The 26023-nt window shown below is 47.3% G+C and overlaps 1 protein-coding gene across 2 annotated transcripts in view; it reads left to right on the forward strand.

The window, feature by feature from the left end:
* DPP6 (dipeptidyl peptidase like 6) overlaps positions 1-26023 on the forward strand; it is a 746707-nt gene that overhangs the window by 588771 nt on the left and 131913 nt on the right. For both annotated transcript variants that reach the window (XM_004430585.3, XM_004430586.3), the window contains exon 8: positions 13300-13420. In XM_004430585.3, coding sequence (XP_004430642.1) covers positions 13300-13420 — 121 coding nt within the window. The remainder of the gene's footprint in view (positions 1-13299; positions 13421-26023) is intronic.

Below are 26023 nucleotides of genomic sequence, written 5' to 3' on the forward strand. Positions count from 1 at the left end.
AAAGACCAGCAGCCCAGTGGTCATGTCCACTTGGATTGTCACATTTTCCGTGTCTATGGTGGGTTCATGTTTTCCCCCATGACCTGCCCCCAGAGATTTCCAGTGGGCACCACGGCCCATCCACTTGCACGTGTCAGGATCCAAGACTCATCCTTCACACCTGCCTTTCCCTTAGCCTGTGTCCAATGCAGCTTCACGCCTGGGGAATTGACCCATGTCTCTGCATTCCCATGGCCAACACTGGACCCAGGCCACCATTGTCCCTCGGCTGGACCATCCAGCTGAGGCCCCTTATCCACTCCCCGGCCCCTGCTCCTACACAGCAAGGGGGTGGTCATGGAAAACACAACGCCCGTCTTCTCGCTTCCTGACTTAAATCTTCCAACAACCACAGTGACCACCAAAGCCCTTCAGGGTTCACATTGTTCTTAGAAGAAAGTGCAGTCATTAATGTGGCCTGTAGGACCCACATCTTCTCCAGCCTCACCCTCCACACTGTCTGCCTTGACCTGGCCACTCTGGCCTCCTTCATTCCTTGCTGAATATCTCCTATCTGCCCAGGGCCTCAGTGGATACCTCTCTCTCCTGGAATGCTCTCTGTTCACCCCCTCCACCTGGTCAGCCTCTGTTCACGCTTCGTATCTCAACCCAGCAGTCATTCTCAGAGAAGACCCCACCGCCCACACCAGATGTGGGTGCCTCGTCATCTGTCGTTATAGCCTTACAGCACTTTGTGCTTTTCCTCCCAGCACTGCCCAACCTGGAGAATTTCAGGAAGCCTGGCCAGGCCATCCATGGGGCAGCCCCGTGGCCTCAGAGACCCACAGTGACGTGGGGTGTGTAAGGCGCTTGCACACATTTTCAGGCAGGGTGTAATGCTAGCTACTTCCCGTGCCGCAACCACTGCTCTGAGTTCCTGGATCCATGAAGACCGTTACGTCTCTTTAGTCAGCTGTGAAGCTCTTTGGCTTCCATGTTGCATTAAATAGCGTCATGGTGGACACGGAACATGTGCTATCAAATGTGTGGGAGCATAATTTTATTCTGAGACTTTTTCTTCAGCTTTGAAAAAATAACACATCAGACTCTCCGGGTTCAACTGTGGGTTTGGCAGGTGAGAAAGATCCTGACAGATTTTTCTGGGTGGGTGACTTTGAAGAGAAAGCTTTTCCTTGAACACTTGAAGTCTGCATTGATGGAGGGTCTTCATTGTGGTGTTTCAGACATTCCATCTTGATTTGGGTTGACGTTTTGAAAGGATGAAAAATGTGAGTACTCTCGGGGAAGAAGAGTAGTTTCAGATTATCTACAAGACTTCCTGTTTCTTGGCACTGAAGTCTGCCCTTTGGTATTAAATCCTGTACTAATTTGCTGGAGTGGAAATTTGATGTAATATTTTGAAGGGAAGGGCAGAGGGAGAAGTGTGAAAGTGAGAAGCTACAAGAACCCGTAACCAGACCAGTGTCTTCCTTGTGAGGATCGGCTGAGCTGATGATGCTCATTATGCTAATCATATGTTACCTTCAGATGTGCTTTGTAACGTTCAAGACTTTCTCCCATGAGTTATCTCCTCTCATCCCCCCAATACACCACGGGGGCAGGCATGGCAGGTGAGATTATCCGTATTTTATGGGTGGGGAAATCCAAAGACAGAGCAACTAAGTGATTTTTGCCATGTCCCACAGCTGCCTGGGCAGGGACCAACATAAGAACCAAGTGTCTGAATTTCAGGCTGACAGATTAACAGGGATGTATGAAATATTCACACAGAATAAACTCAGAGTTACAGTCACTGCACAGATTAGATGAGATCTTGCATAGCAAGTGCTTAGCACCCTACCTGGCAAATTGGAATTAGTGGGGTTGATGATGATGCTACCAAATTAGATAAGAATCTCCACGAGTCTTAAAGCCTCTCATTGATCTACAGCTTTGCCATCCCCTGCATCAGTCCATTTTCCGGATATGGTTACAAACTAGAATAATGGAAGCTCACTTCCTTGCCCAGTTGAGCAGTGGAATGGCCAAAATACAAGGAACAACAGAGCAAGATAGGGCAAGTAAAGAATTTATATAATCTACATATTGAGTGGTCAGTTCCTGAAATTGAGCATTGAGTAAGCTGAGAATGATTCCCACAACTTTAGGGCGTTTACAAGGGAAAGGACATATAAACACCTGGCTATACATATATTGTTACCTTTTAGTTCACAAGTAACACTTTTCACTGTCACCAGTTTCTGTAGATATGATTTGAAAAGGCCAATTATAGTTTATTTCCAGCAGTCTTTCTCACATAATCTACATAAGAAATGTCTCTTTTGATAAGGTTTGCTGACTGCTTTTTGTAAGTGTTCTATCAGTCTCTGGTCCCATCAGGAAAGCACACTGCATTCCTAACAACGTTGGGTATCATTGTTGTTCAGTCTTTGCTAATTTGGTAACCAAAATGTTGCCACTGTAATAAGGTTTCTTTGTGTTATTAGTGAGTACAAACACTTCTGTGTTTTTCAGTACTTTCTGTGGTTCTTTGATATACCTGTTCCTGTACTTCGCCCGTTTTTTTAATTGCACAGTGAACATGATTCATGATTGCCACTCGCTGGAATTTATCGTAGGGAGATGGAGATACAGGCAAAGATTTTTGTACAAAGATGCACACAATAGCATTTTTATTGTAATAAAAACCAAAAAGAATAGATGTCAAACAATAGGGGATGATTAAATAAACTAAGGTATATCTCCTAGGAGGCACGTCTCAGAGACACTTAATGACATGGAAAAGCATTCCTGCTATAAATTTTAAAACAGTATGCAAAACTATATATGTTATATGATCTTAATTTGATTAAAAACTAGGTTTTACACCCCACTCACCAACACACGCACACACACATCTGGAAAGGAATAAAATACAACAGAGTCTATTTTAATAGTCCTATTTTCTGTATGTGTGTGGTTTGTAGGTGATAACATTTTTGCTTTTTTCCGTATATTCTACAATCACAGTGAATACGTGTAGTCAGTGTGGTGGCTTTTACTGCGCTGTTGCCCACCTCATCCTCAGCCAAACAGACTGTGTGATCTCAAGCCAGCCAGTTTGCTTTTCCAAAAAACCCAGTACTGTTCCACTCTCGTTTTGGTGTTGGTTTATCTCCCTCCTTTTAATTACTCCACAATAACTTCACTCTAGTAGAGGCTTGGAATGCCCACCATCATCCAGTTTCTCCTGACGTGAACTCAGGGAATGTGGGCTGTTCTAGGAGCCTGATGGCTGCTCTGAAACACCCATGGGGGTCTGGTATCCGTCCAGCAAACATTCTGAGTGGTGGGTCCACAAGAGACCACGTGGCACTTGGCAGCAGCTCAGCTCTGAAGGATATAGGACAGGAACAGTTTGCCAGCACGGTGGTGTCTCTCCTGCGGGATTCCACCCAGGCATCTACCCAGCAACACACAGTAGCCCTCTCATGCCCTGGCCCCATGCCGGGTGCCAGCTCCGCAAGCAGGACCCCCGTGGGTGGCTGTGGAATCCACCCCACCTTGTGGCCCCCCGGAGCCATGGGCATAGCTTCCAGGGCCCCATAGGAAGTGCCCAGAGACAGAAGGCATGCACTCAGGGGAGTCCCAGTGTGGCTTCCACCCAGTATTCACAGTTCTCCTCATCCAGATGCAACATGTCATCAATAGTGACACCCACCGTTAGAGGCGATATTCTGCCCTCACTGCGCGTCCAGGCCATAGAAACAGAAAATTAACTGAAGGTCAAATTTCATGCAGAGGGAACTAGCCATTAGGTTCTGAATACAGAAGGATTTTTCTCAATCCATTAACCACAGTTGGTAGTTCTAACTTGCTATTATGTGACCTGTTGATGGAACCTTATTCAAGGCACTGGAGGTGGCATTTATAGTGCACCTGGAAATGAAAGCCATATAGAGACCCAGGCCTGACCAGTGCCAGCCTCCCAAGGTCATACTGACCTCTCTGGTCATTTTGCTTCTTTACCAGAGTCTCCTAAAAGATATATTGACCAGGTTGCAAGATTCAGAGACAGGATTTCCGTGTTCGGTGACATGTTTTATTTGTGTGCAGTGCTCCAGTGACATGAGTTGCCTTGTGTAGAGTTTCCTGTGGGTTAGGGTGGCCCACAGCAAAGATTATCCAGTTTGCTTGGGGAATACATAACCCCTTGTGATGACTGCTGGACCGATGGTAAGTGGTGGTCACTGCCATGACCATCCAAACTGCTTGTGTTTCACCCTATAAATTAAATGTCATGTCATGTACAATAGGGGCTTTCATCCTTATTTACTAAGGAAATGTTAGTAAAATCGCACTTGGTCAGGAAATGGGATAACTCAAGAGAAGAAGCAGAAAGCAAGGGGAAAAGCAATTAGTAAATATATATACTCTGTCAATTAAAGAAACCTAGGGTAATATGATAATTGAGGTTTTATTGATATATCAAAAATCTATATTCCCCCTTGATAGTAACATATCAGGTTCACTATGAATGTTGAATTTCCCCTTCATAGTAAATAGTTCTCCTTTTGAATACAAGAGTGATAGTAGCATCACTAATTAATTTGCTAAATGTCTTTTCCTGATTAAATATTCATGAAACTTCTGGATTCAACAATGTTAAAGATGGAGGAAATCTTAGAGATCATCCAGTCCAACCCCTTATTTTATAGTGAAGGACCAGAGATTCAACAAGGGTAAGTAACTTGCTCAGAGCTGGACAGCTAGTGGTCTCAACTAGAATTTAGGTTTCGATTTCAAGGCCAGTATTCTTTCTACTTTATCATTCCACCCTGAGAGTGTTGCTATCTCTTTGTCAAGCACTGAGCTATTCAGTATGGTCCCTTTGGGCCTTGATTTTCCAGAACTAAAAGCTAAGTTGTGCCCAATTATGATAAAGATCTTGTCCCTTGTTCCTGAGATAACTAGCTTCCTCTTCAGCCATGCATGTCTCTTTGAGCTTTATTGTAACCACCCTCTGACATGTGGATATGTGCTTTTATTGTCTTCTACTTCGAATCAGTTTTAGAAATATTGAGGGTATAAACGAGCACCTAATACACACACGCGCGCGCACGCACACACACACGCAGATGGACAGACATTGATTTCTACCCAGTGAGTGAGTTACCTGAAGTTGTATTAGCTTTTCAGATTCCCAGAAAAGTCAAATAAAGCCTCAATTAGTCAAAACCCAGCTAACCCATATACTAAATATTGGGATAGTTTTCCTGTATACTACTTACATGGAAAAGAGCAATAATAACACACAGAACATCAAGGAAAACAGCTTAAGGGAATGGATATAGATTTAATCCAATCCCTTTTCTACAACTACACCAATAGTTCATCAATATGAAAATATATATTTATATTGATGATCTTAGGCAGTACTAAGTCCTTCGTCAACAATAATTCCATGTTGTATATCTCATTCTCTTTAATAAATTAGGAAAGTAGAAAAATATGGAAATATTTCCCTAATAAAGACTGAAATTGAAAAGATCTTTTCCCTAATTAGAAAATTCACCCAGAAAATCTGTTCAATTGAAAGTTCGCATTCCTCAGAGAATTCCAATTAATTTAACTTACACAAAATTTACTATACCCGTGAATGTATGAACCATCTTTAGCCAAAAGTGCTCATAAAGAACCAGACTAATAAAAATGTGATGTGTTTGTAAAAACTTGCCCAAGTGAAATATACTTTATATTTCCAATCCATTTGGTTTGTATTTCATGAAATCTCTGTTTAGCATCAGTGTGTGGTTCAGGGCAAGGGGCATGCTGACACGGCTGTAAGTGTGTGCTGTTCCCACCTTCCATTGCAAGGAGAGCAGAAAGAATAAAAATGCCTGGAAATGAAGGAAGGAATTGGTCTTGGTGAATCAAAATAAAGTCAAAGCAAATTTTGTAAGAAATAGACATCTGCCAACTGGTTGTTTGAAAACTAAGACATTTACTTGCTTATTGAGCACTGCCATATACGTAGTTGTATTAAGGATGCAGAGGAGAAAGAAAGAATTCGGAGGCACATCCCCACCCTACTGGAATGTAAAGGGAACTGTAGAGGAAGACATACGATACTGAAGACGAGGAAGCTCTACAGGGCAGCGAAGACTAAACGGACGGTGAAGACAGAAAGTGCTGATGCAGTTCTGAGAGCAGTGAGGGCGGGGCAAGTGAGAACCCCAGGGTAGGCACTAAGAAAGAAGAGGAGAAGCTTCTGCCACACATTGTTGTGCAAGAAGATTTGGCCAGGCTGAGAGGATGAGTATGGGCACGCCCAGCGGGGCTTATTTGGGAAACAGCAAAGAGATGAGCCTGGCAAGAAGAAATCTGAGATGGGAAACAACTTGGGAGAGGTAGGCGGTGGCTTCGAATCCCATGCAAAGATCTTCAGAGCCTCCTGTAGGGGCGGAAGAGGAGGAATAATGGAGTAACGTTTTATAGAAAGGAAGATTTGCTCCGCTGATATGTGTTGAAGCCTACGTTAATTTCAAGACAATTTTCAGACAAGAAGGAATAATGCACTAGGACGATTTTCCACCTTTTCATTGGAGCACTTGCTGATGTGATGGAGACGGAGTGGCAGTGTGACAGGCTGTTGTAAGGACTTGAATTATGAGACAAGTCTGGACTCAGTAGCCCCCTCGTGATGGCACCCTGCGGTCTGTCAGATATGAGGAACTTTGGTGTGGGAGTTGATATCAAATGAAACCTCAGGACCTCCTTTCCATTTACCCACTTGATAAATATGACATTCCCCGGGCTGCACCTCAGTCCTCTGTAAAGCTCGCTTGTGGATTTAGGCTCCTCTACTTAAAGACCTCCTATCTCTCTGCCTTTTAGCCGCATCCAGAAAATTCTTCATCACTTACTCCTCTGAAGTCACTCTTCCTATGTTTTCTAACATCTCAGGACTTAGACTCCATCCCTTTGATCTTTGAAAAATTCCAGAAATTCTACTTTCCAGAGGTTTCCCTTTTGAGATGTGAATTAGGGAGCGACAGCCTTCTGGCATCACTGACATCTCTCTCTTGTTCTCCCATACTAAAGTACAAAGGGTACACTGGAGGCACGTGTGGGCTTGTGCCATACGGATCTCATCCATCTGTTGTCTGGGTCACACCCCGGGCTCTCTGGAACAACGATGCTCTGCTTGGAATGGGGGTTCCAGAGTGAGTACAGGCCAGGATGCCAGAAAACCTTCCATTCCTCAAGTTCTCATGAAATTAATTCAAATTTCTTGCATTAAAAAATTAACTAGTCTAATTATACACAGAGGTAACGTGGCCACAGGAGTGGAGGGGAGACAGGCAGGAAAACAGAAAACATGACATGGGCCCAGCTCCCATCAAACCTGGGTCTGGTTGGCTGAGAATACAGAATGAACCCGGAGGAGAAGCATGGGGTACCAAGTGTGTGTAACCCGGATGTCCCTATGTCGGATCAGGTCACGAGTACAAGGAGGGAAATTAATATAAAGAACTGCTGGAGAACGCACCCCTGACACAGGACCTCACTAGTTTGCACACACGCAGACACACACTCACACCCCTTTCTTCACAGCCTTTACTGGTGAGGTCTTCAGAGGTCCGCGGATCTTTGTAAAGGGACAAGTCGTCTGCTGGCAGGCGCTGGACAGGGCCCCTCGTTGGAGCTGGTCCCTCTGGCCGCGGCTTCTCTGCCCCCTCAGGGCCCAGCAGGCACTGCCGCTTCTCTGTCAGCGTCCCCCCCAGTTGCCACAGCCAAGTTCTCGGCAGAAAATGGGAAACGGACTCTCCCCGAGTCTGTGCTGATTTTTGTCACTTCTGAAGAGACCTCACTTTGCTTTGAGTGAAGTCCCTCCAGCTTTCCCTGGACGCCTCTGCCTCTGGCCCTGGGGGTGACTGAAGAGCAGATGTCATCCTGCCCCCACCTCCAATCTCCCTTCTCTTCTCTCCCTGGAGCTTTTTCTCCTGCTTTCAAAGGCTTCGATATGCAGCAGCTGAGACTGTTGGGGAGGAGAGAAAGTGCATATGAGAGCAGTAGGGGTGTGGCAGAGAGATATCACCAGGTCCTCCTTCTACAAGGACAGGAGCCCAGCAGAACCTTGAAGGGTGAGTAAGATTTGGGTGGGCACCAGGGAAAACAGAGCATTTCAGGTAAGGAGAAGAGAGAAGGTAATAAGAGGGAACACACCCGGGTGCTTCTCAGGACAAGAAGCTTCCAGAAGGAGGCGTCAGGGATTATGGGGTATGCAGGAGGTGGAGACCATCCTTCCCTCTCACTAGAAAACCCTGCGTCCCCGTCGCATTCTTGTGATGCTGGGAAGCTACTGTGTGCGGATGACGAACACACTTCTTTATGTTCCTGTGCTTATGTATGCCTGATTATGCGGGGGAACTGAGCACACACACTTAAAAGCTTTCTGGAAGAAAGCACCAAGGGCAGGTGCGGAGCAGGGCTCCCGGCTGCAGCGGTCTCAGGGGCTTCATTTGTTCAGCAGCCTTTTGCTGACTAACACAGTGGCCTCGGCCCAGGGTGGCGGTCGAGGTGCAGAATTTGTGCAGATGCAGCCATGGCCTGGACACCCCCAGCAGGAACGTCCATCCAGGGATAGAGGCGGGCAGCCCTTGACCCGAACAGATTCCAAGAGCTGATCCTGGGAACAGGATCCTCGCCCCATAGGATTTTGGAGCTAGAAGAGCCTCGAGACCGGTAGTCCGGATGGTCAGCAGTGTAGACCCAGGGCTCACCTGAGTAAACCCAGGCAAGAGGGCAGAGAGGAGGTGGCTGCTGCCCTGGCTGTTGCATCTGCTGGAAGGGTCCTGATGACAATGACACTGTGACATCTGCGCCGCCCACCCGTGTTCTTCTGTGCAGGTCTCAGGAGTGTGAGTTTCTGGCATGAAGTTCCTTCTGAATGAAAAAGAGGTGGCCAGAGGGAATGTGAGAGGAGTCACTGAGACTCAAAAAGGTGTCCCTGGTTCCTAATACATTTCTGGTTAAAAATCACACCTTTCGTCTATTTGACAAATCACTCTCAAGAGGCAACACGCCACACTAGGCGAGGGCACAGACTCTGCCTGAGCTCCAGCCGGCGCCTCCTCCTGTTACCTGTGGCCTTGGGTGGGGTACCTCACTTCCCCGGGCCACCTGGTTTGAATCTCAGCTCCACCGCCTACCAGCTAGCCTGTGGGCAGGTTACTTAACCTCTCTGTGCTCGTTTCTTCATCGACAAAACGAGAGAACTAGTACCTGCCCCCCGGCGTTATTTCAAAGATTGAATTAATGTTTGCAAAGCATTTGAAAAGTGTCTGGCCAACATATACAAAAATTAACCGAAAATAGAACAAGGGGAGGCCGGCTTGGTGGCATAGCAGTTAAGTGCATGTGCTCCGCTTCGACGGCCCAGGGTTCGCAGGTTCGGATCCCAGGCACGCACCACTTGTCAAGCCATGCTGTGGTGGTGTCCCATCTAAAGTGGAGGAGGATGGGCATGGATGTTAGCCCAGGGACAATCTTCCTCAGCAAAAAGAGGAGGATTGGCATTGGATATTAGCTCAGAGCTGATCTTCCTCACACACAAAAAAAAATAGAACAAAGGCCTAAATATAAGAGCTAAAACTATGAAAATCTTAGAAGGAAACATAGGGGTAGATGCTCATGACCTTGGATTTGGCAATGGATTTGTAGATATGACACCAAAAGCACAGGCTATGAAAGAAAAAAATAGATACATTGGACTTGATCAAAATTTAAAAAGCATTTATCCTTTATGGTCTAGCTCAGATGTCACCTCCTCCATGAAGCCTCTCCTGATCCCTCCAGATGGAATGAGTATTTATCATGATGATAGGAACAACAATGGCAGGTACATTATTGAGCCCTTCCTTGTGCCAGGCAGTGTTCCGAGTGCTCTGAATTTGTCACCTCACTCGCTCTTCATATCTACCCTAAGATGAGGTTCTGTTGCTATCTCTACTGAGAGATGAAGAAACTGAGGCATGCAGAAGTCCAGCAGCTGGCCCACAGCACATGGTGTGGACTCCCTGGTGTGGCGGGGAGCAGACTGAGCTGCCTGGAATCCGCACACCCATTTGTAAATGTGAACTCCTTAGGGCCAGTGACTGCCCCCAGATCCTCATGTCCCTGCGTCGTTGGACCTCAGTTACTACTGCAGGCGAGGAAGAGCTGAGGGCATGGTCAGACGTGGGTCACGGAGGGCCTTGAACCCCAGACCAGACACTCAAACTCTGTTCCATAGTTCATGGAAAGCCAGTTCAGGTTTCCAGTAAGAGAGAGACATAATAAAATGGGTGTTTTAGGAAAGACTGATCTGGACTCTGCTGCATGAGATAAATTGGGAAGGGAGTGACGGGAAGCAGGGACACCTATTCCCTGTGCATTAGGCTAAGCAGAGGTGTAAGAAGTTCACGGCAGGAGAGGAGAGGCTGTGTTCATGAGTTAGGGGGTGGGACGAGGGGTCAGGGCAGTGGTGCATGGACTCATGCGGACGGTGGCTGCACACCTGGGGAGGGGACGCGCGCCTACAGGAAGCAGAAACTGTGACGGTGAGCCTGCTCAGTGCCACTGTGTGCACAGCAGTGATGGCAAGTGAAGAACCCAGCCGCTCACCCCAACGTCTGATCACGCCCAGGCCCAGCACCCAGGACTTCCCGCCCTCCGGCGCTCAGCATCACATAACCACAGAGGGCACTCGGTACCTTCCGTCACCTTTCACTCAGATATCTTACCCAGGTGTCAAAAGGAAAATGTAAAACGTCTTCAAAGCCAAAGCTCTCTTCCTCATAACTTGTTTCTTTTCGTTTTCCTTCCATTAAAAATAAAACCAAGGTGAAAAGGGATTTGGTATCACAGCAAATTTTACTTACTCAGAGTATTAATTGGCTACAGTCTGATTTTTTCAAAAATTTATTGTAGGCTTAGAACGCATAAAAGAGGTTAAAATTTAGTAATACGCCTCACCCTTAGGCAAACTCATAGAACAGCTCCTGAAATTAAATTAGGGTGTGTGCTTGCGTCTGGAAGTTTTCCAGCTCATGTCTGATTGAAGTGAATACTTGAAGAGCCAGGAGGCCTGAGCAGACAGCTCATACTTTCAACAGTCCTTTCTGGTCCATCCTTCTGTGAGAACGATCTGTGGAAACTGCCCTTTTTGCATTTCCAATTTAAAATGTCAATATTTACACTATTTCCTATCCTGGGCAAAATACCCTCTCTCGGTGGTCTCTTAAATGACACTGACAATATTTTTTCTAGAATGTCTTTTAAAAAAAACAAAACTGATTCGAGTCCTGTTCTTGGTCCGCGTAGCTCGGCTTCCGGAGACGTCGGGTACTCACACAGTATGGCCAGCACCGTGTTCTGAGGTATCTGTCGGAATGGAAGGCACAGGATTTGGATACAGAAAACACAGGGCAGAATTGATCATTGCCTCGAGAACACAAATATTTTATAGGCTAATTTAGACTTTAAGAGCTTCGGGAGACATTAGATTTTTCCTGGGCCACTGGTTCATAAGTTTGGTTGCACATTGGAATCACCTGGGTGTTTCTTAAAAGTGCTGATGCCAGGATCCCACCCCTAGATTCTGATCGTCGGGCTGTGCTGTTGGACCTGGCAGTAGGATTTTTAAAGGCTCCCCAGATCTTTCTAATGTGCATCAGAATTCAAGAGCTGGTGACCTAGACGTCCTCCTCCCCCTCCCCAGAGAATCTGTAGTTGACCTAAGGCCAGAACTATAATCTCCTCCAGTGCACCCCAACTCTGCAAAGGGGTCCCCATCACCCAGCTGCCCCAGAGAACAGCCCGAGAATGACTTTGCCTCATCCAGTCATGACTTTGCCTTCAGTCCGTTCATCACAGTCCGTGGGTCCTTCTAGCTGTCTCCCGGCTCCATCGTCAGCACTCAGATGACTGGGGCTGACTCCTGCCGGGCTCCCCCCGCCACCACGGCCTTGCTCCCTTCTCGTCACCACAGCCTTGGGCTCAGCTTCAGAAGACTCACATCTCGCCGTGTTGCTCCCCTCCTCGAGCCTCGGTCCAGGGCTTCCTACTGCTGTGGGATTCCGTAACACGGCGGACAGACCCTCCGGGGGCTGGGCCTGCTGCCCCTCTGGCTCCCACCCTGCCCCTCCTTCTTGCTCCCGACAGGACAGTGCATAGGGGGCTTTGCCCAGCCCCACCAACACCCCATGCCCACACGTGCCCCTGGTTTTCTGTCAGCTGTTTCTTCTGTGTAATCGACCTTCTCAGCCTCTTTCATCATCCCACTCATCACTCAGGTCTCGGCTTAAAAATCATTTTCTCCAAATCCTGACATGCCACAACATGGATGCACCCTGAGGACATTATGCCAAGTGAAATAAGCCAGTCACAAAAATAAAAATATTTGTACGATTCCACTTATATGAGGACCTCGAGTGATCAAATCCATAGAGACAGAAAGGAGAATGCGGGCAGCCAGCAGCTGCGGGAGCAGGGTGGGGAGTTAGTGTTTAACGGTGACAGAGTTTCAGTTTGGGGAGATGAAAAGAGTTCTGGAGATGGGTGGTGGTGATGGTTGCACAACAGTGTGAATGTACTTAATGCCATTGAACTGTGCCCTTAAAAATGGTTAAATGGTAAATTCTGTCATGTATATTTTACTACAATAAAAAAAAATTTCAATCACTTTCTCAGAGAATCCTTGCCTGTCCTTTGGCCTAGGTTAGGGAGCCCTGACATATGTTCCCAGAGCTCTACCTGTCCCCCTCAGAACACTTTCCTGTTAAAGTTCGTCTGTTTTACCAGACTGCAAGTAGAGTGAAAGCACATTATGGGTCCCACCTCATTTATCACTGTGCTCCCCTGTGATTGGCACAGAGTAGGTTAAGAGCCCACTAAATAATTTTTAATGAATGTTCAGTGAATAAATCCCAGATTTCCACTTTCCCAGCCCACCAATCTTAATTGCTAGGAAAAATACGATTGCTAAAATAGTCATGCAATCTGGTGTTAAAATACCCAAAAGTGTCAGACAAATTGTCCAATCGTGGTAAATGATAGCATTGGGTGCACTGTGTGGAGTTTGAGCCTCTGATGAACCTTCAATATCAATTAGATTGGAGGTGGGTGAACCCCAAATGATCCTGAGACTGCCTCTGTTCTATCAAATAAATGTAACAGGAAAGTGCAAACCACATTCCTGGTTTCAGATTTTTTAAGAACACCTTGTTTATAACCACTTCCTTGGTTAACACCATGTTTTTTCTCTTCCCAAATTAGATCTTTATCTTCGAGAACAATATCTACTACTGCGCCCACGTCGGGAAGCAGGCCATCCGCGTGGTCTCCACTGGGAAGGAAGGTGTGATTTACAACGGCCTTAGCGACTGGCTATACGAAGGTGAGACACGCCGTGGTGGGCGAGGAGCAGGGGTTTGTGGTCGCTGTGGTCGCTGCTGCTGCTGCTAGAGTGGGGTTGGTAGTGGTCTTTTCTCCTTTGACTTTACAAATTAAACTCCAGTTTCTGAGGTTCTGCTAAATTAGAAGGATACCGATGGAGCTTCAGGGAGCATCAGGCTGTCAGCAGGAGCCTGAAGTGTTGAGCACGCACCTGGTGACCAGGTGTGCAGAGCTTGCCAGAACCCAAGCTCCTCCCTGAAGGGCAGGTGGCCGTCCTGGGAGGTTTGTTGTGCCAGGAGGTGGCTTCTGGGCACACTCGGGATTGCGAATGCTCAGAGCTCTTGACTGCCCTCAAGAGGCAGAGCTCCTCGTTTGGCCTGGGGGCGGGCAGGGGTGGAGGTGGAGAAGAAGCCGTGGATTAAAGCTTGCAAAAGAAGCCCGTGGAGTCACTGGCTGCCCCAAGTGCAGCCACCTCGTTGGGCATTTTCTACCCCTGCTTCTCTTCGGTGCCTGAGGCCTCCAGCTGGATGCATTGTTAAATAACCAGAAATCTGAGCGGGAAGCTCTCTTCTTAAATATTTATAATCCGTCTCCATGTTAATGAGAACTTCGTCATCACAATCACAATCGTGTATTGATTGCTGTTAGGGGCCAGGCATGTGATGAGCACTGGATTACCTGTTACCTTGTTGAACTCCCTGTCGTAGTCAGTTCGGGCTGCTGTAATGGAACACTGCGGACGGGACAGCTTCAACAACAAACATTTATTTCTGGAGGCTGGGAAGGCCAAGATCAAAGTGCCAGCAGATCTGGTGTCTAGTGAGAGTCCTCTTCCTGGCTTGCAGATGGCTGCCTTCACCCTGTGTCCTCACATGGCAGAGAGAGAGCGAGCTCTGGTCTCTTCATCTCCTTAGAAGGGCACTAATCCTATCATGGAGGCTCCACCCTCATGAACTCATCACCTCCCAAAAGCCCCATCCTCCAAACACCATCAGATTGGGGATTTAGGCTTCAGCATGAATTTGGGGGGGACACAACCATTCAGTCCATAGCACCCTCATAACAACATTCTGAGATGAGTACTACTATTAACATTTCACAGATGAGGCATGGTAAGGTTTAGTAATCAGCCCGAGTTCACACAGGTTAAGGAAGATACATTGGGCATTGTCATGGTTCAAGTCCAGGACAGTCCCTTTCTCAAAATCCAGATCTGAATCAGGATGTTTACATCCCAGTATTGGGCTGATAAACAGCTTACACTCTTCTCAGCCTACCTCCCGAGACCACATGGTCACAGTGATAATTCACCATGCTGCGCTGGGTCAAGGGATCAAGGGATACTCTAGGCATTATCAAGCCCAGGAAATATTTTTCTCCAGTGCCATGCATTCGTCATGCCGGAATTCTGCATTGCCAGGGTTTTATATATCATAAAATTTACAGCAGATAGTTAGGTAAGCTTAGTGTTACCTCCCATCGTAAGTCACTGAAGTCATTGAGGCACAGAGTTCTATGACTTGATTTCTAAAATTGTTTTAATTGAGATAGAAGTCATATACAATAAAATGCACAATTATAAGGACACAGTTTGATGAGTTTGACAAACATGTACTGTGTAGCCCCATCAAGACATAGAACATTCCATCATCCCAGGAGGTTCCCAGAGGCCACCACTATCCCCACGTCTGCAGCTTGTTTTCTAACAGACGTGCAGCCATTGGGCACCTCCCCAGTGTGGTCACCCTGGAAGCCCCTGTTTATTCTAACGTGGCTGCCGCTGCTCAGAGCACCCAAGATTCTAGTTTCTGAGTTGCCTTCTGAGCCCCAGGAGAATCGACCTTGAGGTTTTATTGGCCCCACATGAGGGTGTCGCTGGAATGAAATGGACACTGGCCGGTGTCCACTGTGCTCACGCTGATCTGTGCACAGAGAGCCCTGTGAGCGGCTGGCCCCGGGTTCAGAGAGGTCAGTGTAATTACAACCTGAAGACCCCCAAAGAGAAAGGGCGTGGGGTGCTGTCTCTAAGAGCCTAGACAGGCTCTAGGACTAATCTCAAAAACACCACGACCAGGAGATTTAAAATATCTTTTTCAGTATCTTCCTAATGAAATAAAAGCTGATTGCTTTGCAATTCAAGTTAAGCTTTTGCTTTAGCAAATCCATTGAAAGGAAATTTTTCTTTAAGGCATTTACACAAAATTGTGTTGCTGTGATAACAGAGCCCCAAGTATTTTAAATCAATCACAGTTGATGTGGCAGCTTAATCGACTTAGTGCTGTTCCCTGGAAGGTCGTATATGCTGATGCTTAGATTTCCCAAGTGGGGGGTGTGAGAGCCCGGGGGAATCCCAGTGCCTTTTTTACTGATGGGAAGGTAAAAGGCAAAGATGGACTTTTTCTAATCTGTGTCTTAACTGTTTCACTGCCAGACGCTCCCTTAAAAAGGGGGGCGGGGGAGATCGGGGGGAAAAATACCCTGAAAGTGTTTGCAGAGGGTCTGACTCGCTTGGAACTGTTAGTTCTGAGGAGAAACTATGTAAAGAGGAAACACGCCTGCAGTCTGCAGCCCTGTTGGCAGCAAAATGCCATATTGATTTGTTTTGTTTCCCAAAAGGATCTTAAACATATTGAACGTTTCAGAATATTGAGGGCTGAGGGAGAGAAGAGGTAGGAGACACGGGAGCTGCCAGGAATCTCCATCCTTGACCAAAGGTTCATGCATCCTCCAGAGGAAAATCCTGCTAACTGAAGCACCCACATGCTAGATGCTCCCTCAGCACCGGCTGTCAACCCAGTGCCTGTCTCTCACCGGTTCTCTCGGCTCCCCAGCTCGTGGTGGCCACAGACTGATTTTGATAAGCAAAATGCATATCTTTATTTTATTCTTCTGGGCAAATGTCATGCAATTCCACAGAATTTTTACTTTAAGATTAAAAACTGCTTCATAGTGTTTTACACCTGTTTTAAGGTTTACTAAAGTTGGTTATCCAGAAACTAAAATTAAGATGTTACTAAGAGTTTTTTGAGAACTCTAAATGAGGGTTGTGTTAAGAATTTACACTTTCATGCAGGGCTTATGCATTCTGCACAGCTCCTAATATGCAGGCATATGGGCACAGAGTTGGAATTGTCCAAATTTTTATGAAAGGCTCTTTGTTACCAGTTTACAGAGTTGGTTGTATTTTCCAGTTGCTGCTATTTGTTTATGTTATTTCCATTTTCATACACATGTTATCATACTCATGAGGTTCAGTGGTACAGAACAGAATGTTTGGCCTGTAATTTTCCAGTAACGAGACTTCAAATCATTTAATGTTTCAACTGAACTGTAAGACATCCGTACCTCTATTGCCAAAGCAGTCATATGCATCATCAGAAATAAATACCATTATTCAGTAATTTGTCAATGTCATGAAACGGCTGACACCCCAGTGGAAAGCTGGAATGTGTTGGGGTCATTTGAGAACCACTTCTTTCCCCACATACACGTGAATCCTGTCTTCTCAACTCCTCTGAGACAGTGGCAGAGGCAGGGTGGGGCTGTGAACTCGAGAAGATATTTATGGTGCACGGCCTGGAGTCATGAGGCTGGGATGACAGAGAGAGTTGAGAAAGTGGCCTGAAGGGTATTGATTTAATATCTAGTTTAGCATGGATGAGACCCCAGGGCTGAATTCTAACCTGAGCTAGTCCAGAGCTTAAAGGTACTTGGAAATTGTGATCAGATCTTGGCCGGGCAGCCTTGCCCTGCGGAAGTCAGCAGGAATGATGTTTAATAAGGCTCTCAGCGAGCTTCTCTGGCGTCAGCTCCTCTCGCTTAGTTTTAGGACCCATTCAGTCAGGCAGCGGCTGATTGACAGCGACCAGAGGGAAAAGCACGTGAGGACAGTAATGCGTTCTGTTGTCCCCTTGTCTTCCTAGCATCCTCCCATTTCCTGCAGCCCCTGGTACTCCTGAGCCCACCTCCTCCCTGGGGTCACAGCCCTCTCCAAGGCCCCCATGGTGCTCTGTCCACCTATCTGGGAGCCCCTCAGATTCCTCTTCACCGGTCCCCGTGCTGACTGGTGTCGTTCACTCGGGAGCTAGTGTGGAGGAGGTGGGGATGTGGCTAGGCCCGCCCAAGAGGCCCTCTTCCCAGAACTGCTGCAATTGGGGGTATGTTCAGTGAGTCCTAAGTTTTAGCTTAGAATGTTCTAGAAACATGTTCACATTGTAGTCAGGCCTGATGTGAAAGGGCGAGAGCTTTGCTAAGCTGGACTCATTCAGTGCTGCCCATTTAACCCCTGAGCCCAGTCATGTGGTCCTTACCCTTCGTGTTCAAACTTCTGTCCAGAGGCTGCAAAGCAGGATAAGACTAAGGCCTGTTTTGCAATTCTTTACACGGTCTTTTAAAGCATCTTTTACGGAGTCGGCACTAATGACCTCACAGGTTTTTATTCCAACAAGGTGCTCTGAGAGATATCAGCAAAACGTCAGATGGGCCCCAGCTGGATAAAGCTGAGCTACTTGATGGTTTATGTTTTTGGTGTAATTCTATGCCTTACAATTTTGATTATTCAAGGAGGCAAGGAGTTGAGGCGGGGAATGGCTTTCATGGGAAGAAACGTTATTACAATGAAAGCATTTCTGGAGATCCGTGGGACGATTCCCACGGGAAATATATCCACTAAAAGAAAAGGGCTCTTCCCTGTTTATCCAGATCACCCCAAACTTTCTAAATTCCATGAAAGCAAAACAAAATTATTAAATAATATTTCCTGTGGAATGTGCGTATCGGCTTTAATTTAAATTCATGGTTCATTAAATATTTGGTGGGCCGTGCATGCTGTATTGTACATCGATGTTCAGGGTGTCCAGTGCCCACTTTGTGCATGCCGTAAGCAGACCGGCCAATTTGCACTTCCGTGATGCAGAAGACTTCCACAGTCTCCTAGTGAATAGCCCTAACCTTGGACTGTTAGAGGTAGCTGGAGGATATTTGCATGCACACCATCTTTTTATCAGTGAGAAAGTGTTTCTAATGCCCCTTACACTGTTTTTACATCCCCTGACATACATTTAGATAACGCTGTTTTGAAATGCTTATGGAGCCACTCTGGAGTGCAGATTCTTGACTGGCTTCTTCCCATGCCAGCTGTCTCTGAAGTACCTAGTTAGGGCCCTTCATTTGCTAGCAAACTGCACCCAGGTAGTAGATGGAAGTGAATTTACCCACCTGTCATACGTCATTCCAATTGGACGGGTAGTTTTCAAGAAGTTATCTGGCCAGTAGTTCAGTGGACTTGGAATCATGTTCAAGTCTGAATGTTATCATTCGAACCATAGATTTATAGATCTTTGGACTTAGTGTCGGTTACTTCTCAGATTTACATGATGGGACATCTTTGGTCAGACCAGGAAATCTCTTTCAGTAAACTGCCGGAAGCGTGTGATCGGCTTTACAAAGCTCTCTCGCGTAAGGGCGAGTGGCTGCGGTAAGGAGCAGGGTCTTTGCAGGACCTGTAACTGCCTTTGAATCATAGCTGCACCACCAAGAAGCTACATGAACTCAGATGAGTGTTTAACTCTCTGTCTCTATTTGCTTGTCTGCAAAACAAAGATAACGGCAATCCGTGTTCCCTCAGGTCATAATGGAAATTAGATGAGCTTAGACAGCGTCGGCTCTTAGAGGCAGGCCTGGCGCCTGTAAACGGCGAGTACTGCTGTTCCAACTGCTGTTACTTCACCTTGTCGTTTCCCAAAACAAGTGGCGCCCGCTTCACTTGTTCATCTAGCATTGTCAGGAGTCAGGAGCATTGTCGACATTAATCTTTAACTAATTAGTAAAGATTAACCAACTAATATTATTACTCCAGCACCCTGGAACACTCAAGCCAAGAGTTGCAATTTAAACTATGTGATAAACGACCCATTGGGTTGTGGGGTTGGAGGAGTTGTCCTAGTCGATCTCGGGATGTTATTCCAACAATTCTCCAAGGAAAAGATTATCTGACCGAAGTGGAGGTGAGGCAGCAGTGCACGCTGAAGAAGGAACAATATTCTGCTTTTGGAATATTTAGATGGAAGCCTGTGACATCTGGGACAGCAGCAAGGGGCCCTGCTGGGTGACAACAGCTTTGGTGAGAACAAGTATTAGAAATTTGCTCTACGGGCAGAGCTCTGGCTTCCGCTTTGCAGCCCCACATCTTGCCGGATCAGATAAGGCAGGCGGGAAGGGATAGGCTGGGTCAGGCCGTGAAAAAGAAAACAAACAAAGCAAACAAAAACACCACCTCCATAATTCAAAACAACAAAAGAATCTTTCCCCCGTGACCCCACATGCCCCCCAGATCAGGGTGGGGATGGGGTGGGGTCTCCCGTGGTCACTGAGGGTCCCAGGCTGCTAGGGCCGCCCTCCTCTCAGGCATGGCCAGCCCAGCACACTAGTGGAGTGTTCTGGAGGGACACACACTGACAATTACATGCTTGGCCTGGAAATGACACTGGTGGGCACTTTTGCTCACAACTCATCATCCAGACCTTGTCACCAGGGCCCAGGAAGTACCATGCCAGCAGCCGTGCAGAAGCAGGGAGAACCAGCCATGTTGAAGAAGCAACACCAACGGTTCCACATCTGGGCAGCGCTCTTGCAAATAACAGACCTCGAGTCTGGGGACCACAGCAGAAGAGGAATGTACTGCAGGGATGTTGGGGATCCCTCAGAATCGAGGAGAAGGTTCGGGATCAGGTTCAGAAAGCAGCCAGAGATCAGGGGAAGCCGAAGGAGTGCCATGTGGCCAGTCTGGTTGGAATGCTGCTGCTGCCGCCGCCCTGGACCCTGGGAGGTGCCGTGGGGGAGGATGTTGTGTGAGGGGTGTATTGCCTGAATTCCTGCAAATAGAAATGATGCGTCCCCGCATCGGGCCATCCATGTTGTAACCAAGGCATGATATTCCAAGAAACAGCTGGGCTCTGTAACTTTTTCTCATTGCAAACTCACCTTCATACTTAACGGCTAATAGCCACGAGGAGTGATTAGAATGGCTATCTTACGTGATTGCTTCCTTGGGAAGCTCACTAAATGTCACATACCACCTTGTGGTCGGCTCCCTTCTTCTTGGCATCTCCTTGGAGCCTGCAAATCAATGGACGTGTTTCCGATGAGCAGCCCTCGACTGCAGGGCAGAGACCCCCGGACGGTCAGGCTCCTTTGAGCCTGGCCATGTGTGGCACTGCGACAGGTTCACCACGGACGCCTGGTTCTCAGAGTCAGAAGCTGAAGTTGCATTTGAAAATCCACTTTAGGCTTTGTTAGCATTTTAGAAAGATGACTGATTATTTTAATTCAACGTGAAGAGAAGATCTGCTCGGACTTGTGAAATCAGAAGTAAGAGAAATCTGAGGGGAAAACGTTCTCTAAAAGTTTGGGAAGAATTCCCACTGGTCTTGAGAAATGTCTCTCGCCATTAATTACCTAATCCTGAGAGACTGTGATAAATAATATATAATGTTCAATGGTTATATTGTTAAAGCTTTTTAATTGTGCATCGATTGTGAGATCAAGACAAACACATCTTTATCTCTTTGTTACAGAGTCTTAATGAAATTTGTAGCTGAAGTCCTTGATGCCCTTGGGAACTCCAATTCCTTTTAGTCTTCTCTGTCCTCTTAAATCACTTGAGGACCTTAGACCATTTACCCTATTGTTGAGAGTTTTGTTAATACAGTTCTGCTAAAATGCAAACGGCAGATGCTTGAAGGAACACAGGCTCCATGCTTGTACGTACTTGAAACAATTTCATTTGAGACTCAGATGCCAGATTCCAGCCTTTGCTCTTTTGCTATTAAACCTGGGCCCTAGTTTCTTTTCCTTGTTCTGAAAACATTGCTGAGATGGACTGGGTAACTCTAGACTCCCTTCTATCGCTAACGTTTTCATATTTATTTCATATTTGTCAGTGTCGTGAGTGCACAGAATGACGGCCTGAAGTCTGTATTCACGCCAGACGACTTCACAATGGAGTATTTACCTATCCTCACTTTTCCTTAGTGGGTGTGCTGGAGCAAAGCTCCCCAACTGAAAACAGAGTGGGGGCACAGCACGTGGGTGTCTCTTTATCTCCTGCTCCTCTCCCCTCTCACACACACACACACACACACACACGCACACGGGATGTTTGTGTATTGGGAAGAAGTTTATCCGGTGATTCTGATACACCTTCTCCCCACCCCCTGGTGAAACCATCTGCTCTAAAGGAATTAGCCTGCCTCTCTCTCTTTTACCCCCTTTTTCCTTTCTTTCCATAAAATTTGCATTATTAGTATAATTTTTCTCTGTGCTAAGCGCGGCCCTTGGGAAGGTGCAGGTGGGTGAAATGACAGCTCAGCTTCCCCTCGTCAGAGCAACCTGAGCTCAGAATCGTGGAGAAGACTTAAGCTTGTCACAGAGTCTATGAACTAGGAACAGTGAGTGGAAGAGGAGTCAAGGATTAGGTTTCAGGTCACTTTCATGTTCTTACTGAGCCTCCCACGATGGAAGAGGCTGTCCTGGGAAGGTCGAGCAGAGGGAGGTCACTGCCGTTGTGTCAGCCTATCCTAAAGCGATTCCTGCACTGGGCAGAGGTCAGACACACAGGCCTGGTGTCTCCAACTGCACAAGCTTGTGATTCTGAGCCCCCTGAGTCCGTCCCAGAGCCCAGGGGCCCAGCAGTCCCCGGGGAGGCAGAGCGTCTGCTCCCTCTCGGCTCAGCTGGTGGGTCAGCCCCTCCTCGGTGCACAGGGCATCCACGCAAGGCCAAAGCCCATCCATTCGATGGAAAATGAGCACCTGAGCCTGGGAACTACTGAGTGCTGGCTGTCCCCAAAGAGGAGGTGACCTTTCAGCTCTTATTGGAAAAAAATCCATCCAGCACCTTGTTCTTTTTGCAGGAATAAGTGCATCTGGCACTTGCTTTATTAAAAGAAAAACCAAGCAACTGTGTGGACACTGAGCTGTAAAGTGTTGGGATTTTAAATAGATGTTCCTGAGAAGATGCCCAGCCAGGAGGTTGCTGTGTCACTTCTTGGAGGAAGCAGGCTTGCCTAGCCCTCGAAACTGCCAGGCCTCCTGGAGGGTTCTAGATCAACTCTCTCTCTCCGCAGCACCCTGTGTTTTCAGTTCTTTTATGTGTCCGGCTCAGACTATCTTAATCACACTTTCACCTCCCTTTCTCCCCATCACACCATTTCCATTAAAGGTTAATTCTCACCCACCACTAGGTGGCCTCCCTCCAAATCCCTGTGCCCACGTCTCTAGACAGACATGAGGAATATGAGAAACCAGCATGTAACAAGACCCATTCCTTAAGGAAGATATTCCAAGACTTGGCACTGGCCCACGCAGCCCCCATTTACTGAGGAACACATGTCACGTCTCTACTATGTGCCCAGCACAGACTAGTCACTCTGAGAACACAGTGCCTGACCACATGTGCCTTTATAAGGTGGAAGAAAGGGAGGGAGACGAGAGAGGTGAAGGATACGGCCCCTTCCCTCAAGGAATCCACAGATGGCAGTCCGACTGGGAAGCTAAGACCAACTGTGTGAAACAAGTTCTTCTCTGCATCAGCCAAGTACACATTCGTGGATTTATTCTGCACCAAATCCTCCTATGGGTCCTCAAGGGAAGCAAAGATGCTTTATGATCTGGATCTGCCTTCAAGAACTTTATATAATGCAAGATGGTATTTAATCAAATCCTAATTACATGGTACAAGTCTTCAACACAATTTAGACACTTTTGGCAGAGTGATATATTTTGATATGAGACCATAGAAACATGAAAATCAGAAAACCAAGAAACCATTAATCCATGAATTCAAGAGTGATTTCTTTAAACAATTTTTTTTCCAAATTTCCGTCTCTCAAGATATTACCAGTACTTAGTTCTAAATCTCTTTTACAATTTCTCTCTTTCAGTCTCAGATTTGGGATCCTGTAAGATGTGACCCTACGTAAGCTTGTCCTGATATGGAGACTTATAAAACAGCTAGGGAAAGAGTGATGATTAGAAAATTTGGGGCTGTCCCCTACATCATCACATCACTGGGGATGTGACACACCCTGGAAAGACAGGAATATTCCAGGCCTCCCCTTCTAGCTCTGATGCGTGAAGCTTTCCCTCCCATGTGCCAGGGCGTGGAAGGTGGGCGTGGGTCGGGCAGTACCCTCCCACTGCCCAGTGGGCAGTGTGGCCGCTCCCGTTCTGTCAGACATCCAGCCCTCTGGCCTCTGGCCTCTCCACCTGCCTTGGCATTGAGGGGGCCCTGGAAGGGATGTTGGGAGCCTCGAGAGCCTCTGGAGCCAAGGGACAGAGGGACAGACCTCAGCAGTTGGCAACTCCTCCCCAAACATTTAGCATGCCAGAATTCCTCTTTATTCCTAAGCCAAATTAAGGTTTCCTTGGACTCTTCAGAGAGCATAACATACCATACTTCAATGGCCATGCACAGTGAAAGAAAATAAAGCCAGAAATGAGCGAGAAATAGTCACAAGTGGTTATGGCTGAAATCTGCAGAAGTGCGGGTCCAGGCAGCGGTCTTCCTGACAGCCGCGATTTGCTCAATTGCCCTCCTAGCTCTGGCTTTCCCGTTTTATCTCCAGGGCACTGGGGATGCGGGCTCTCTTTCTGTGCTAGGGTTTTCTATAATTACTTTTGTTTCATTGTAGCATTTAACCCAGTCTGGAAAAATCATCATTAAGGGAAAATAAAGCTGAAAGGGGAATTGAATGCCATGTAGAAGCGACCTTTCAGGCTGTCAGGGAGGCGGCCTTTCCAGCATAAGGAGCCTTATTGACTCCGATTCAGATGATGCCGGAACGGGAAAAAGGAACTGATTTTGCTGCACTGAGGTCTCCCAAAGCAGGTGACACTCAAACAGATGACAACTCAGCTAGAGATGAGGAGCGAGTGTGTGTGCACGTGTGTCTGAGAGAGGCAGAGACAGAGAAACAGAGAGAGGAGACAGAGAGAAAGGTGGATTTCAGGTGAGCTGCTGAAATACCTGCTTTTACAAAAGTTTGAAGACCTCAAGTTCAGGTCTCAATGTCACTGTCTCCTTTTGGGGTTGCTGGAATCTTAAAACACTGCCCTTCGTGCCCCCCTGGATGCAGTGTGGCCGAGTGGCCTTTGTGTGGCAGAGGGACTTGCAACGAGTCATCCACACGTGTCGGTGGACTGGGCACCATCAAAGGCTGGGGATGCCCACTCCACAAAAGCAGCTGCCTGAAAATGTCCTGCTTAAAAGTCTCCAGCCCCAGAGAAAAGCATTTGTTGTCCCCCCACCCCCTCGCCCCATCCCACCCCACCCTACCCCACCCCCCCACCCAGTGTGAAAAAAGAGAAAGGGAGAATTAAGGCAGTCTATCAGAGTGCTTGAAAAAGCTGCAAATTAGCAGCCAGCAAGGTGCTAATGGAAATCTGTTTGAGCGATCCCGGCAATGGGACAGAACATCAACCCGGGCCTCGTCTCTTCCTCACGGAGGGCTCGGGAGGGACGCTGCCCCCTGCTGGCCGGCCGAGGCGCGTCGGGGCGCGTGGTCGCTGTGCTCCGGGGCCTGATTTGCTGGAGTTGGCAGATCTCTGATGGTAATGAGACGCTCGCGGTGTGTAATATGCAGATCACATGGCACTGATTAGCGAGAGAGGCTGCGAGCCTTGCGAGGTAAAAGCTCCCTTTGCCTCCTGGCGTGCCGGTTGCCGATTTCTTTTTTAACCCCCATTTAATTCTGCTCTCAGCACCTCGGATCAAATTTTTAGTGGCAGGAAAAGGCAGCAGATGCAAGTGGGGATAAATAAGATTCTCTGTATTTAGAATGAGGCCATTTATTTCCGAATACACATCTATCAGGCATGTTATTTATGTCTTTTGCAATTTTCCAGGACCCAGATTTCTCAGGGCGCTTTGGTTTTTTCTTATATATATATAGCAGTGGAGGTGTCAGAGCAGGCGCTCATCAACAGTCAGAACCCACGGGGACGTTTTATTTAGGAACGAACCTGAGCCCGTCTCACTGTCTGCTCTCTGTTTTATCTGCATCTCGCCTCATTAAAAGATGACGGTCTGCAGTATGGATGTTACTCAGGCAGATGGAGTCTCCAAATGTTGAACCACAGCCCGAGCCGCCAGACTGCATGAAGCACAACAGGAAATCGGCTGTGGTCTGGTTCTCGGTTGGCCGGGCCCTGTGGTGTCTCGGAAAGAGCAGTGAACCCGGAATTAAGAGACTGAGCAGGGCTCAGCCCTCCCCCGTCCTGTGATCCTGGGTAAATGACTGTCTCCTCAAGGAGATCTCCACTCCGCCCCTCCTCAGAGCTGGGGTGGGCACCACATCGCACCTGGAGTGGAATCCAGCCTCCAGCTCTTCCTTTGAACAAGTTGTCCACATCCCTGGGCTTCAACTTTCTCCTGTGTGAAGTGGGACAACAGAAGCAGACCAGCAGGTTGCTAGGCTTACAGTAGAAAGGTGGCAGTGTCTGGCATACTGTGACTGTTCGGTGACTAGTGGGACAGATGATGCACCTGGCTGAGAACACCTGCCCTTGCCCATCCCACTAGGTTGTGGTGAATCAGAGGACACAGGGC

The sequence above is a fragment of the Ceratotherium simum genome, chromosome 1 (genome assembly GCF_057802395.1).
Source record: "Ceratotherium simum simum isolate JZ-2026a chromosome 1, ASM5780239v1, whole genome shotgun sequence".
NCBI lineage: Eukaryota > Metazoa > Chordata > Mammalia > Perissodactyla > Rhinocerotidae > Ceratotherium > Ceratotherium simum.